At 45.3% G+C, this 16,499-nt stretch overlaps 1 protein-coding gene across 4 annotated transcripts in view; it reads right to left on the reverse strand.

Moving 5' to 3' along the window:
* ITSN1 (intersectin 1) overlaps window positions 1–16,499 on the reverse strand; it is a 214,038-nt gene that overhangs the window by 59,924 nt on the left and 137,615 nt on the right. For all 4 annotated transcript variants that reach the window (XM_044250981.1, XM_044250982.1, XM_044250984.1 and 1 more), the window contains exons 18-21: window positions 15,546–15,775; window positions 13,511–13,632; window positions 4,457–4,704; window positions 1,667–1,826 (exon numbers count right to left, since the gene is read on the reverse strand). In XM_044250981.1, the coding sequence (XP_044106916.1) occupies window positions 1,667–1,826; window positions 4,457–4,704; window positions 13,511–13,632; window positions 15,546–15,775 (760 nt within the window). The remainder of the gene's footprint in view (window positions 1–1,666; window positions 1,827–4,456; window positions 4,705–13,510; window positions 13,633–15,545; window positions 15,776–16,499) is intronic.

Consider the following 16,499-nt stretch of genomic DNA (forward strand, 5'->3'; position numbering starts at 1 on the left):
ATAACCCAGGCCAGGGCCAGCTGGACACAGCCTGGCCTCAGGGCTGGAACCCCATGCGTGTCACTTACTGATTTCGTGACTTTGGACAACTGTTTCCTCTCCCTAGGCCTTGGTTTCCACACTATAACAGAAATACTTCCTCTAAAAGGTTAAGGAAGTGGAGTGAATCTATCCACAGCATTGCCGGGACAGTGATCATGATCACAGTAGCAGCTTTTCTTTTCCCTGCTGTTTCTAATCCCAGGCTGTAAAGCGTGGCTGCAGAGAGCGGAGACAAAGTGCAGGGACGACCGGTCGCACATTCGGGTTAGATCCAGCCCCGAAGTCCCTCACTCTTCTTGGCTGATTCTGCACACTCTGCAGCCCTCAGGGTCCGCTCCCAAGAGCGCGGCCCACGGTCCCCTCTGAACTCCTTTCTCTCCTTTATCTTCCTCCAGTCTCTCCTCCCCCTCTGTCTCCCAGAAGAAGAATGCTGTCTTTCTGCGCCCTGCACACGATTCCCACCCTCCACCATTAAGTTCTCAGTGCCTGACTCGGTGGCCCCCTACTCCCCGGTGCCCTCCCTCTGCTCTGCTCCTGTGACTTCGGGGTCACACACCTCTCTGCTCACTCTTTGCTTCCCCAGCCCTTCGCAATGGGTTTCTCCTGTCCCTTCCCAAGTCACAGGTACGCTCTTCTTGCCACACTGACTGCTCTCTGCCCTGTCACCAACCCCCTTTCTGCAAACAGCGGAGCTGGGACAGAAGCAAAGGGAAGGAACCCCTCTGGGCGGGAGCTGCCCCTCCTCCTCTCCCAGGTCGGAGAACACACACACACACACACACACACACACACACACACACCCTTTCTGAAGATCTCGCCCATGGCCTCAGAGCTGATCCATGTTCCCACTGCCTGTCAGATGGGCCCGCGTGGTGCCCCACGTTCACCTTAAACTGAACACATCTACAACCCGGATTCTCCTTCCCACTAGAAATCATTTTCTCTTGTGCCCCTGTTTCTCTCTGAGGTCAAATCCTTGGCTCAATCCGTGACCGCTTTCCTTTCCTTTGGCTCCAAGAGAGTGTGACTCCGTCCTGCTTAACGGTCGCTGCTGCCCCAAGTCCTCTGCGTGCCCCTCCCCACGAAGCTGCTCCAGGTCCAGACACTGTCCCCCACTCCCAACTGCCTGCCAGATGGGCATTTGCTCTGTTTGATTACCTGTAGACATTCCCTTCCTTTAACTTTACTATAGTACGTCAATTGCTGCTTTATTATATGGAATAGTAATATTCAGAACAACTACTTTATCCCACTCACCTATAGTCAACAAATCTTTTTTGATATATACTCACTGGTCTCCCCAGATCGACCGGCCCAAGCTTTTCCTGAAACCCACTGTCCTACTCACTCTCCTCACAGTATCCGCCTGCTGACAGGCCAGCCCGCTCCTCTACCGAATAAAACCAAGATGCTGTTCAAACGTCCCTTCCTGTCAACCTGTGCAGGAGATTACCCCTCTTCGGAACTCTCCAGACTCCTTAATGCTATTGAGAAAACGTGAACCAAATTCACGCTGCCGCCTGACCCGGATACGTATAAATAACACTGTCCAGATGCAGTGGCCGAAAGTGCTGGTACTGGGTCCAGCAGGCCGGGACTTCACACTCCCACCGACTGCCCTTACCTGGCCCAAAACAGGAGACGGAGACGAGCCAGTGGCCGTGGCTGGAGTAAATGCTGATCTCTGCCTGAGCTGGCCGGCACTTGGGACAGTGAGCGAGGGCTGGGCGGCCCACGCGTCCCAGCTGTCTGTCTCCGGCTTCTCGTTCGTGCTGGTGGGCCACCTGGAAGGAAACATAGGCCACCATGAGAAGCAAGTCCTTCCTACACGCCCGCTTCTCACCCACGGCACACAGAGACCCACTGCATTTATGGGGCTTTCTAAATTCACTAACAAGACGGGGTGGAAAGAGGTTCCGACTCGGGTTCGAGTCCGAGCTTCACGCCCTAGTGATGAGCCTCAGGCAAATGAGAGCGTCTCTCTGAATCTTCATTCCCTCGTTGATAAAATGGAACAATACTCTGCCACTTTGTCATTTGTAAAAACAACAGTACAGCCAGCAAAAAAGAAGTTAGACAGCACCTGTGAAAACAGGCCAGCTTGGCAGCTGGCGCTTAATGCTCTCTGTCCCCTCCAACCCACAGCAAAATCCAGGCCACATGTCTGGCCACCAGGGTAATGACAACTGGGATCCTTATAGCCACCAGGCATGCTGGATCTCAGGGACGGCTTTAATACTGTGATTTGTATAATGTTAAATAAATATATCTGTGCGAACATAAATCCAAACGTAATTTACTCTTCACGTCTTTGAGACACAAACACATTTGAAAATCAAAATAATTCCTTTGAGGGGTGCCAGGGTGGCTCAGTCGGTTAAGGGTCCGACTCTTGATTTCGGCTCAGGTCATGGTTTCACAGCCATGGGATGGGAGCTGGGCTGGGGATGGAGCTCTGCCCCTTCCTGTCTGTCTGTCTCTATTAAAAACTAAAAAATAATTCCTTTGTGAGACTGCAGATCCTGATTCTGGGTTTGGAAAATAAGACGCCCATAATAATAGCAGGAGAAGTACACACCACTCATGTATCGCAGGAGAGAGTCACAATGACTGGACCACAGCAAAATGAAATCTTAGAAAACAAAGTATCTGTCTTCTATGTTAGTCTTCATTTAAAAAAAGGGTCAGAACTTGGGGCTCCTGGGTGGCTCAGTGGGTTAAAGCCTCTGCCTTCAGCTAGGGTCATGATCCCATGGTGTTGGGATCGAGCCCCACATCGGGCTCTCTGCTTGGTGGGGAGCCTGGTTCCCCCATTCTGTCTTTGCCTGCCTCTCCGCCTACTTGTGATCTCTGTCAAATAAATAAATAAAATCTAAAAAAAAAAAAAAAAAAGAAAAAAGAAAAAGAAAGAAAGAAAAAAAGGTCAGAACTGGGCACCTGGGTGGCTTAGTCAGTTAAGCGTCTGTCTTCAGCTCAGGTCATGATCCTGGAGTCTTGGGATCAAGCCCCACTTTGGGCTCTGTGTTCAGTGTGGAGTCTATTCTCCCTCTACCCCTTACCCCACTCATGTCCTCTCTTTCACTCTAACAAATAAATAACATTTTTTAAAAATTTAAAAAGTCAGAACTTTTCAATCAAGATCAAGACAGGATGGGAGAGTTTCAACTTGGAATCGTATTAATAGAAGACCACTTTGCAGGGGCGCCTGGGTGGCTCAGTGGGTTAAAGCCTCTGCCTTCAGCTCAGGTCATGATCCCAGGGTCCTGGGATTGAGCCCCAGATCGGGCTCTCTGCTCAGCAGGCAGTCTGCTTCCCTTCCTCTCTCTCTGCCTGCCTCTCTGCCTACTTGTGTTCTCTGTCAATTAAATAAAATCTTTAAAAAATAACAATTAAAAAGGCAGACTACTTTTCAGCAGAGGCTAGATAGGGAGGACCTTTCTTAGTATCTGCAACCTTTTGTATGAAAATAAGAGTATGAAAACCTTGCTGTTCCTTCCATCCTTCCCTCCACTTTCTCTGCCCGTGGTCACCACGCTTTTCTCCCGTCTGAGCCATCTGATATTTCTCTAGCTTTATGTCTTGACTCCTGGCCTTCCATCTGTTTCTTTTCAAAGATGATTAGACTTAGAAAAAAAAAAAAATTAAGTAAGCTACTTCTTACTCAAATCACTCCTGCTTGACTGCTTGTCTAAAACACTTTTACAGGATGCGTGGGTGGCTCAGTTGGTTAAGCGTCTGCTTCCGGCTCGGGTCATGATCTCAGGGTCCTCGGATGGAGCCCTGAGTCAGGCTCCTTGCTCATGAGTCTGCTGTTTCTCTCTGCTGCTCTGCCTACTTGTGCTATCTCTCTGTCAATAAATAAAATATTTTTTAAAAAGAGTAAAAAATAAATAAAATACTATTCGACAACTGCACACATAGATGACGGTCCTCTATATGTAAGCGTGGACAGCAGTTTCCTCCATCGTTTCAAACCTCTGCTTACACGCAGTTTCTAAGGCCATTTCCCGATGACCCAGGGCACCACCCGACAGGTGTGTACCAGACCAATGACAGAGAACAGAGCAAAGCTTTGAAGGAAACAGCTTTCTATCCTGTTTAAAACCATGTGACAATTCAATTTCTGTTTCTAACCAGCAAAAAAAGGGCTGGTTACAGGCAGGAAATGACTCTGTGCTGACCGCCCTGGGTGTCAGATTAGGAAATGGCATTTCTCCGTTTCTTCCCCCCGAGCGCGGTGAGACAAGCGTCCCGATGTCGCGTGTGCCCAGACGGCTCACTGCGGAGCGCCGACCGCATCACACCCAGTCCGCGAGCAGAGGGATCGGGGAACGGGGTGACGGAATAAGCCCGCTCCTCTGCGCAGAGGTACAGTGACAACACTGGAAAGAAGACTGAGCGAGCCTACACGTACGTGGAGCTGAAGTCAGCCCAGTTGTTGGGGGTCGCGGAGGGCTCCGGAGCGGTCACTGCCACAGGAGCTGGGGGCTCGCGCACCGCCAGCGTGGGGGCGGGGGTGGAGGTCGGGTCAGGCCCGGGTTTGACTGGAGCGGGAACCTCGTTTTCTGGGATTTTCTCTGCATAGTTGGCAGGGAACCATCCTGTCTTTCCTTTTAGTTCTCCTCCAAGCCAGCCCGGTTCTCCAGTTTGGCTCTCATCCACCTGCAGGAAAAGTCACAAAGTTTAACCGCCCTGGAGCTCATCAGCCCCTGAAGACACCAGGCGCTCTCCCGGGACCAGGGACCAAGTCCCAAGCCTCCCACCCCAGCGGACGGACACACCGCACGGATGCCTCCTCACCCTATTATCCTCTCCATGTCTGGGAAAACAGTCTCTAAACATTAACTCTGAACAAACAGTATGTGCTGTGATGCAAGTTCTCGTTCTTTCTACCTTTTTCTTTCTTTTTTTAAAAATGCCCTCCCCACTTTCCTAGCAATGGCAGTTATGATAAAGTGACTCAAGCCCTCAGGCAGATAGTTGAAATTCTTAGTTACCTTGAATTGGAAAGTGGTGTGACAGACTTCATCACTCGGGAGGTCATGGAATTATTAAGAAATAATTTGACTTGGGCTTATGATTTAAAGCTGAAGCCAAAGGGTGCCATCAACATTAACCAGTACTCTAAAAATCTCTTAATAACTAAGTGGTATCTGTTGAGTACAGGGATGAGAAAGATGAAAACACCATCTTAGATATCTTAGATTTCTTCCACAGGAAGAAAAGATGCTGTTAACCCACCTAAAAGCTCTTTAATTTCCTCATCATATATCTAATTTAAATTGAATACAAGTTTATTCATGGCAACAGCCAATTTTATTAAGGTCCTGTGTTTTTCTTTTATATAAGTTTAATGTCATAAAAGTACACTTGAGAACACAGAATTCTGCTGTTTAAAACTCTCACAGACGTTATTATATCAAATACTTTTAATGTTTGCATTTTAATTCTAACCTAAAAGGATCCTTCCCAATCACCAGAATGGTTCTACCTATCTTTATGAGTTACCCCCACTATTTTATGAGCAACAGGAGAATGACTTTAGAGGAAAATTAGGCTCACTGTTAGAAAACTGTTTTCATTACTGTATCAAATAAGGGTCTATCAGAGACCTCATCTAATTTTTCTCCCTTAATATATACTGTCCGAGGAGGTAAAACATTGGACACTTTAACAGACATTAATGTTGCTTTTGAGAAATCATAGAAATGAGTAGGCAGGATCTTAACAATGATTTTGGAAAAACAGAAAAATACCAGTCTTCTAACTCATTCAAATACACAGGAAAAATAAATAAGTAAATAAAAAAAAATAAAGCCCCAAACTACAAAACCAAACATCTACCACCTGTATTCAGTGCCGAGTCGGTGCAACGTTTATTAGCATACTTGAATTTTAAACATGCTTGGGATGGGCCAGAAAAAGTTGAATTACATAGCTTACAACTTAGCTCTACAATTTACTTATAAAACTTCCAGTGAGCAGGAGATGCTGGCACTCTGCTCCACCTTAAGGAACCCTTACTGTCTAACTGAGCACGTTCCAAGGATTTCCCCAAGATAAAGAGCAATACTGCTTCGGAGGTTCTATTTTTGGCTTTACAGTTCTGATAGTCTTGCTAACGCTTACATCAGATGTGAACACATTAGCCACTTCTCACTCAAGTCCCCCGCACTGTTTTGTGCTTACGTTTCTTTTTCTGGGCAGCCCCAACTGTTTCTCTAGATGAAGATTTGAGATGACATTCTTCCCCCCACTTGGATTTTATGTGAAATGCAAATGGCTAAACGCCTTTCCTTCTTCATTTATATTTATTGGTGATATTATGACATACTTAAAACATTGCCACAGCTCTGCAATGGAAACAGTTGTTTCGAGGCCAGATTGTGCTGGGGGATCCCCCAACTCCTGGGCAGGTTCAACAATAGTCAAGCTCCCAACCCCCTCCACCCCTCGTTCTAGGACCAAGGTGATGTCAGGCAGGAGTGAGTGAGGAAGGAACGAGAGCCTGACACTGGGACTTAGCCTCAGACGGCGAAGGGTAATGGTTAAGAGTAGAGCTCTGCAGTTAGATTACCCCAATTTCAACACTGGTTCTACCATTTATTAACCAGGTGACTATGGGCAACTCACTATCTCTTGGTGTCTCAAGTTCATCTGTCACATGGGGATAGCAGTACCTGTATCATTATGGTGCCTATGAGAATTGTGAAATACTTAAAATGCTGCCTGGCATGTGAGAAGTGTTTAATGATAGAGTTTTAAAAGCCACTTCTCCCACTGTCCCGCTCTCAGCCTGTACTGAAGCGCTCTCATTTGGGCTCTGGTCCCATTCTAAGAGCCTAGTCTTTACCTTCACTGTAGGGAACCATCCCTGGTTTTCTGTATGGGGCACTCTCTGCTCTAGGAACCGGCCTGGGACCCCGGGCCCTCTGCATTTGCCTTTTTGCCAGCAGCAACCTTTTAGGGGCTGGAGTTCCATCCTGGATCATGGCCCGTCTGGAACTGCTACTCGTCTGTCCAAGCAGTAGGACCTTCTCAAAGCTCTGCTGCTTTACTCAATTATATTCTGTGCGCTACTGTCATTCCCTTCACACAAAATGTCTTATCTGCTTCACAGGACTTTTAGGACCGACATCTGGAATTGGATGTGAAGTCCATGGGCAGGTCTAGCTTGTACCCCAAGTAGCTGATCACACCCAGCCCTGTTCTGTTCTGCATACTTAGGAAGCAGACATGCTGCCACATCAGCCTTTTATCTGTGCCAACAAGAGTTCCCCCATCCTTCAGGGTAACAATGAGATCAGTTTTTCCCTTTTAACCAAGGAAATACACCAGTCAACTTTGACAGAACAATAGTCTTAATTAGCCTGATTTGTTTTTAAAGGAATCCATCAATTTTAATGTATAACTTAATTTTAAGATTCAGAGGATATAAGAAAAATTCACTCCTAACATTAAATTAACCACTCAGAAAAAGCACAATGGTTCTCATATGAAAAGGAGAAGTATTTCCTCCTAGATTTGGGAAACTCAACCCAAAATGCCAACCTAATGGTGGAAAAACAGTACATACGATTAGAAAAGAGCAAGAGTTAGGCATACAGATTTTGCAACAAGGCTGGTTGCAATGTGGAGTTAAATGGACATAAGTAGATTCATCTACTGGGGGCTCTAAGTCAGGGCGATCGGAAATGGTAACAAGACTGGTCTTAATACACTTTAACTTAAGCTGCCCCACTGTAACACCTCAAAGCATTTGGGGACATTCTAGTGGAACATCATCAAAAAGGGAAACACAACCCCAGATACTGCGAACATGTCTTGAATGTTACCGATCTATTCTACAGGATGTTAATATCCACTGTTTGCTGCAGGGGTTGGATGCAACAGTCAAATGCACACAGCTATGAGGTTCAAGTACATATGGCTGAAGCCCGATACTATTGTCTCTTTTCTCAACGTTTATATGCTTCGCGGCTGCCAGATTCATCAGGCAGCATATTTCTGAAATCTCTGACCTTGTCACAAAGAAGGGAAAGAGAAAGTCCCTCTCCCCTCGCAAGCATGACACAGAAGAAGGACAGCAAGGAGATGTAAACTGTGCCGACTCAGAGCAGCTGGTGGGGCTGCCTGGGATGTGCCGAGCAGCACGGGGAGCAGCACACGGTTCCTGCATTTGCCAGCCTGGAAATACACGGTCTTCCCAAAACTTTTGGGTTAGAGTATTAAAATTGGGGACACCTGGGTGGCTCAGTGGGTTAAAGCCTCTGTCTTTGGCTCAGGTCATGATCCCAGGATCCTGGGATGGAGCCCCTCAACAGGCTCTCTGCTCAGTGGGGAGCCTGCTCCTCTCTCTCTCTGCCTGCCTCTCTGCGTACTTGTGATCTCGGTCTGTCAAATTAAAAAAAAAAAAAAAAAGGAATATTAAAATTGTTTTCTGAAGCTCTAATTTAGAGGTCATCAGATCTTTCTTCTGTAGGAACTGCTCAACTCTGCCCTTGCAACACAAAAGCAGCTGAGGGCAATATGCAAATGAGCGGGTCCAGCTGTGTTCCAATAAAACTTTATTATGAAACAGGCAGGGGGCCGCATATGGCCCACTCCTGGAATCTGGCGTGTACTCATCCCTCCAAACAGTGATGATACAATGGCCAATTGTTACTAAACAAGCCAACCTCAGATGTAAAGGTTATGGAAGTCGAAGGAAGGCAGGAAAGAAAAGATACTATTGGGCGCCTGGGTGGCTCAGTGGGTTAAGCCGCTGCCTTCGGCTCAGGTCATGATCTCAGGGTCCTGGGATCGAGTCCCGCATCGGGCTCTCTGCTCAGCAGGGAGCCTGCTTCCTCCTCTCTCTCTCTGCCTGCCTCTCTGCCTACTTGTAATCTCTCTCTGTCAAATAAATAAATAAAATCTTTAAAAAAAAAAAAAAAAAAGAAAAAAAAAAGAAAAGATACTATTATTTTAAAAAATCTCTCTCAAGAGAAAACAAGGAAAAACAATGAGTTTAATGTTACAGGAATAAGACCAAATTAAAAGATAATCTCCAGAATGAACTCGACTGGTTGATGGCTGACAACCACTAAAGAAGTGTCCTTTTCGGGGATATTTCTAAGAGGATATTCAGAAATGACTGAGAATTAGTCTTGACAGGAAAAATGCATTAGGTCAGAGTGGTGGTTCCCAAAAGTGACTGCCTAACAGAACCACCTGGAGGAGATTCTGAATCCTGTATACAGAGTCAAGTTCCCAGAGTCTCTGGCGGTGAGCTCTGGAATGCTTACTTCTTCTAAGCTTCCTGACCAGTTCTAATGTCCTCCTCAGCCCTACACCACCCAGACCTGCTGAGTTATCATCAGCCTATGCCCTTAAGACAAACGTCAACAAAAGGGCAGTGAGCAAAGGCCTTCTAAATTTTTTTTTTTTTAAAGTAAGCTCTACACCCAACATGGGGCTCAAACTCATGACCCTGAGATCGAGAGTTGCATGTTCTCCCGACTGAGCCAGCCAAGAGCCCCTCTTCTAATTTCTAATGCTATTCCAATACATCACGGATGTCAAACTTGATCTATTTGCCCTCCAAGTACCAGGACCTCCGGATGAGAAGACAGGCCATCAGGGTTCACAGTATCTAAGTTCTAGCTGTCAAACTCAAGGTCAAATTAGGAAGTTTCCATTAGGAAGTTCTTCCCTGAGCACATCAGTCCATTCTGATTCCTTTCCTCTTTCCTAGCAGAGCTAGCAAGCATTCATTGAGAACTTCATCAAATACTGGCTTTTTCATGTGTTTCTCCCAACTTTTCTACGAAGATTTTAAACATATGAATGGTAGACATCATCTTGTATTTCCTTCTATTATAAACAATATTTAGAACAGGACTATAGACAAGATACCACTTTAGTTTTTTAGTCAACTGTGGAAAAAAATATTTTTGGAGAAAACTGGACTGACAGTTAAGATTTTTTAAAAACAGAAGACTTTTTAAGCCTCCCTCCAAGACTGCCGACATTAAAAAAGGAAAGGTTAGACTTCTGAAATCTAACAGGATAGGCAACTAATTTATAGTTTGAGAAATCAAAGAATCTGATGATTATGCCCACAAAAATAAGTTAAATCCTGATTAATCAAGCAAGAGATTGATATTAATGTTCTAATATGTATTTTCATGATGTTTCTTAACCTCAAACTTCAGGGAATAAAAAAACTGTTACTATCACATGTCAGTTTCCATGTTTTTATTTTGTGCTGATCCTTAACCTCACGAAGACAATACAGTTGGATGCCATCTGGGGTATAATGCTGCACTGCGTAGTAGAAGACACGGCTGCTGTCCCCTCAGCAAACCAGTAAATTATGTCTAGCTGTATAATTTCATCCTTCATGACATATTTGGAACGTCTGAGATAAAGCAAACACCATTCCAGACCTGGGTACTCCTCCTCTATTATACTTGTCAAAGCCGGATTTATTTTCAGTGTTCCATTAAAAATTACAAATGTTAGTACGTTTGTAAATATGAAAATAATATAAAAGTACAAAAAATTAAACACAAAGCCCCTTCTTTACTGCCAAGCAGTAGCCAATGTTCATGGTTTCAGGCTTGTATTTCAAGAATTTAACCACACACACAGAAACATTCACATATACACACACACAGATTTTTATTTAACCAAAATGCAATTATACTGTTCATATTCTTTTGTTTTGTTTTTGTTGTTTTTTTTACTGGGGAGCTTATCTGTATATGTAGATTATGTAATTCTTTTTTCACATCTTAAATCTTCCTGCTTAGCTGTATCGTAATTTATCTAAACGCCTCTCTCACTTATATGGGGCTATTCCTTTCTTGTTTTTACCAACAACACTGCAGTGAACGTTTGTCTACCAATGTATTTGCGCACGTGCCAAAAAACCATCTAGAGAAGGGAGAGTAACAGAATTTCTAAGTGAAGGGGAATAAGAACTTTAAATTTGAATGGGTATTATCAAACTGCTTTTCAAACAGCTTAGTCAACTCATACAACCATGCTGACAGCGTGTATTTCATCTAGTTTCCTGCACTCTTGACAGAGCTGGCTATTATGAAACCTCTAAACTTGCTCAGGTAGGAAATGAAAAATGCTACCTGCTTTTTTTTTTTTAACTTGCATTTCCTGATCATCAATGAGATAAAGACTTTCTGTATATTTTTAAAATCAATATACTTTTCTTCATGTGTGAATATCTCTTCATATCCTTGGACAAGTTTTGTAAGTTTGGGGTTTCTTTCGTATTAATTTTTAGTCTTTATAAAATGTGGATGTATTTTGCAATATGCAAGTTTTAATTATTTTATATTGTCAAAACTGCCCATTTTTACCATTTATGGCTTCTGGTTTTAACTCAGAGAGGTATTTCATTGCCAGGAAATTATTCCCATATTCTCCTTAAAAAAAAAATTATTTTTTTAAAGAAATTTAACTTTTAAATTTAAACTACCTGGACCTTATTTTTATCTGTAGCCTGAGATGGAGACTTAACCTTATAATTTGCCAAATACACAGCCTTCAGGTTAGTCCTCAAACGGAATCTAGTGAAGAGAAATTCAGTACACAAACTTTTATACCTCCTTTTTTTTTTGTAAAGCAAAACCTACTACACAAACTTAAAACATATTTGTACCACCACGACAACACCCAAAGATATGTGTACTTACACATTACATAGAACTAAAGTGATTTAAAAGAAGAAAACATTTAATAAGATGCAGACTTCCTGACAGTTACACAGACTTACCCATTCCCCTTTAACCTCCACCAGGAAAGCAAAGGTTTGAAAGCAAGGCAAAATATGTTTAATGAAATGTTTTACTTTTACAGCACATCTAAACTCTATTCATTTAGTCAAGCTGGTGGTTAGCCAGCTTGAGGAAAAATATCCGTGTAATAAGACTATGTTTCCAAAATATAGCAACATTTTCTCATTAAAGTACAAATCATGTAGAGCACTTCCTTACTGTAACATCTGTAACACTTCCTGATCTCAAGAAGCGAGCGCCCTACTTTTCTGTACCTTGTGTTGCAACAAAATCTAGTTTCAAAAACCTAAGGCTCTTTTTCTGTTTTAGTGTAAAGAAACAACTTTGTAACGAGATCCTCTCTGATGTCACATTGTCCTTTCATAAGGTTTACAGTCTTAGTATGGTATTTTTATATATTTTAACAATTCTGTAGGCTTTATTTTATTTAATTAATTTATTTTTTTTTCCCAATTCGTAGGCTTTAAAAGCCGCACCATTTCAAAGATGAGGCAGCATGAGTAAAGCTGCTTCGGACTAAGAAAACACAGCGTGGGAAAGAGTCAGGGCTGAACAAGATGCTTGCGACGCCGTCCATGTGCTCAGAGCGCCCTGCCCACGCCACAGAACCTAGCGGTAATTTCTATAACAAGAGAGTGACGCTGCCACTCAGGCCTTCACACAAATCCATGATAATTTGAGAAAAAAAAAAACTGTCAGAAATGAAGGGGAGATAGGACTGAGATCTCTGAAGACCAAACACACTGTTCTTTCTATAGATTTTGGCTCAGGAAGGATCACAGGGTCCCCACACAGAGGTCTGATGTATACATGCAAGATGAACATGTGAGTAACAGAGCAATGACCTGGGCGTTACCCTTCAACTTCAAAGACACCTACTACTGGCAACCACAAGCCCGCCTGTCTCCCTCAGCATTCTTTCGCAATCTGGAACCATCCTCATCTTTAAACAAACAAAAAATGCCAACAGTAATGCAAAGTTTGACTGCTTTTGTGGCTCTTACTTCTGAGGTTATGAACCAGGTGGAAGAGCTATTGTTTTCTTGCAGAAAATAATTTAGGTCAACCACGTGGCTTTACTATTTCTCAAACTGGTACTATCGTCTCAGTTACAATCACACGATTCAATTTAACTATTAGTATAATTCAAGGAAATGAACTATGACAAAGCAAAATTCTGAACTCTTTCATGTGCTCATTTATGGGGTAAGATGGCAGATTAACGGTATGTGATTCATGACTCCTCACACAATTCGAAGATCTCACAATTAAAGGGGCGAAAAGATGCGCTGATCTAAAGATACAAAAGTTCTCACTGGCAATTGTGAAGGTGATGATAAAGCATTTTGCATTTAGAACTATTTCTTAAAGACTATTCATAGTATTTAAGTAGGAATCTCAACTCTGAAATTATCAGACCTTTACAGATATATAAACCTGCTAAGGCTGTGATAAGAACCCATTTTCTTTAACACCTCTATTCAAGTGATGCTAGGATACATTTCTACACATCATCTTTTGTTCTAGTAGGAAAGGAAGATGGAGCCCATACTTCAAGAACCCTGGATTTCACACTTGGCGACAACTTCATGCTGTCAAATAAAGTGCAAGAGGAGAACAGATGCTAATCATCAACAGAAAAATCACATTCTGACTGGAGTCTTTCTTACCATTACTATGTCTCCAGGCTGGATCGTGATCTCATCATGACTTCTGGATTCGAAGGGATAGAGTGCTCGGTAATACACCACCTTTACGTTCTCCTGTGCAGAAATGGTAAGTGGGCCTTTTTCTATTTACAAAACAGTGGGGAGAAGGGAACAAAAATAAAGCATTACACGGAACACGTATGCATGACAACAAGCCAAACAGCCGACCCTGCTATTGACCTTAGCATCTGAACCCTTTCCGTCTATTCAAGGAATTTCTGAAGCACAGACTTCGTGCCGAAAGAGAGCCAAATCTGACGTTGGCAGCTCGAATCCGTCTGAGTTCACTGGCTGCCGCTCCCTGGACAGAGGCCGTCCCAGTGCTGAACGCAGTGAGGCTGTCTTAGGTCCTGGCTGAGGCTCTGGAAGGGCACATCTGGGAAGCATCAGGACCCCTCTCCCCCACCCAGGGCACCGAGTACAATGCAGCGGTAGGAATGAGAGAAAATGAAGCAGCCAAGAAGAAAACTCCTCTGGCAGGAAGCAAAGCCCAACTTTCCACATTAGAAGACTTGGAAATGTTGATTATCTCTGGCCGCTAAAGCAATCACATAAAATGTTAAGTGCTGACTTCGCCAACAATGGTTATTATCGATCAATTCCAGGGAAGTAAGCCCTCCTCCACATCTCCCAGGGCTGGGGAAACAAGCCCAATGACAGACCTTATGTGAAAATAGTTTAGATCTTAAGTAAAATTACTAGAAAAAGGCATGCAAGCATAAGACAGTGTGACTTCTGATTCACTCAATAGTACCTAATCACAGCCCTCTGAACTGTTTTGCCCTAGAAATGGAGGTGTTTAGCCACACATCTATTTTCTCTGAAAAGCAGAGGGGAAGGTGTTATCTTCATGCAGTCCGGAACTAGAAGAGGCGCCACATTTCCCACTGACCACGGGAAGAAGAAATCCTCATTTTATATACTAGGAGGAAACATAAGGAATTTAAACGAATTGCCTAAGATTGAGGACTGGTGGAATTATTTCTCACGTCCAAGAAAGTATTGAAACATAAATTGTTGGCCAGCCTTTCTCCCTGGACTGCAGGCATCTGGATGTGGGGTGCAACTCTGAACCCCACTTCCATCTCTGCCCCCGTAAACAGGAACAAATAAACCCTATGGAACAGTGTGCTTCCTTCTTTTCTTTTTGTACGCCAACACAAAGCATGCCAATAATGGAACAAATAAAATTGGTATCATGTGCCATACAAAGGAAAAGGCGGTCCCTTTCTTCAGCTGAGTGTTACCGCCAGAGCCGCGCGAAGAATCTCAAACATACATACTAGGTTACACGTGGTATAAGAGAAACTGGGGACACCTGGGTGGCTCAGTTGGTTAAGCCACTGCTTTTGGCTTGGGTCATGATCCCAGAATCCTGGGATCGAGCCCGGGATCGGGTTCCCTGCCTCTCGGGGAGCCTGCTTCTCCCTCTCGCTCTGCCTGCCCCTCCTCCTGCTTGTGCGCTTTCTCTCTGTGTCAAATAAATAAATAAAATCTTTAAAAAAAAGAGAGAGGGAGATACTGTTTCTAGCCATTTTAAAGGCTTTCATTTATCATGATTTAAAGAGGCAACTTTTGATCGAAGAGAAAAAAAAAGTCCTAGTTTTCAAAAGGTCAGAAGCGTGGCTGCATGCAGCATCGGCTGACGACAGGGACAGTGTAAGGCAAGGGGGAAAGGGTCCACGTCCCGTGCCCGGCACAGCTCCGTAATCCCCAGAGCAGAAGAGTGAACCGGAGAAGCACCAGGGTCTTTCTGACCCGGAATACGGGTTCCGGGATGGGGCTCGGGGAGGAAACTCGGGCCGCTTTGGTCGGCAAAGGCTCTGGATGCCGGCGTCAGAGGGACCAGAGGCGGGGCGCGCCCGCCCTGGACAAGGGACCCGTGCTCCGCCCGCCTCTGTGCAAGGAGCCCGGACAGGCCTGCGGAGCCGCGGCGCTCCCTCGCGACCCCAGCCGAGGGAGCGGATCTGCGAGAATGGCTTTTGGCCCCGACTACCTGTGGAGGACCAGGGCGCCTGGACAGCGGGCTTGGCCGGCTCCGGGTGCGGGTGGAAGAGCCGGCTCGTCTTGTCTTGCGTGTCGGGCTTGCTTTTCTCCTCCCCGTCCTTCTTCTTGACACTCTCCTCCCTGCGCGGTTTCTCCTCCTCGTGGCTCTTCCGCGGCCGCGGGTGGTCGTCGTCCGGCTGCGCATGCTCCGTCCACGGCTTGTCGCGCTCCGGCGCTCGCCTGCGAACACAGCGCGCGGTTACGCCGGAAGCTCGCGCCGCGCCTGCGCTCGGCCGCAGAAGAGGCTCCGGGAGCCAGCGAGGCTCCCCGTGCAGCGGACACGGTGCCTCGGACGGATCGCTCGGAACCCGTGAGACAGAGGCTCTCGGGCCTCGGCCTCTGAGGGAGAGGAGGAAGTCACGGGACTCGGGAGAGCACAGGAAGAAGATTCCTGATGTATCTGACCGAGTGGCTGGAGACGGACAGCGACTTCTCGACGGGAACACTGGTATGTCCCTGCGCAAAGCCCTCACACACACAGAACAACCGAAGGCGAGAGAGCGGCCCCCACGAACACACACGGAGCTCCCCAGAACTGAGGGCAGATGCAACAGATTCCATCGAACCCTTCAGGCAGTAGCCATCCTGTTACTCGGTCTCAGGCTCCGGCATTTTCCCGAACCGGAAAACTGTGTGTGTGTCCAAGCTGCGGGCGTGAAGGGACAAGTGCAGTGAACAGATCGTCCAGGCCCTGAGGTCTAAGACGACCTCGACCTGAAGCCCACAGGGCAGGACCAGGGATGGTTGGGTTTTTTTTTTTCCTCTCACTGCACAATCGGCTACAAAATCAGAAAACTTACATGCAAAAGGAAGCAATATCCTCATATAGCTCCCTATACGAGCTCCATGAGCCTTCACACCTGGGAAGTGGGTCCTATTAACGTCCCCATTTTTACACGGGAGT

This window comes from Neovison vison, chromosome 6 (assembly GCF_020171115.1).
Source record: "Neovison vison isolate M4711 chromosome 6, ASM_NN_V1, whole genome shotgun sequence".
NCBI lineage: Eukaryota > Metazoa > Chordata > Mammalia > Carnivora > Mustelidae > Neogale > Neogale vison.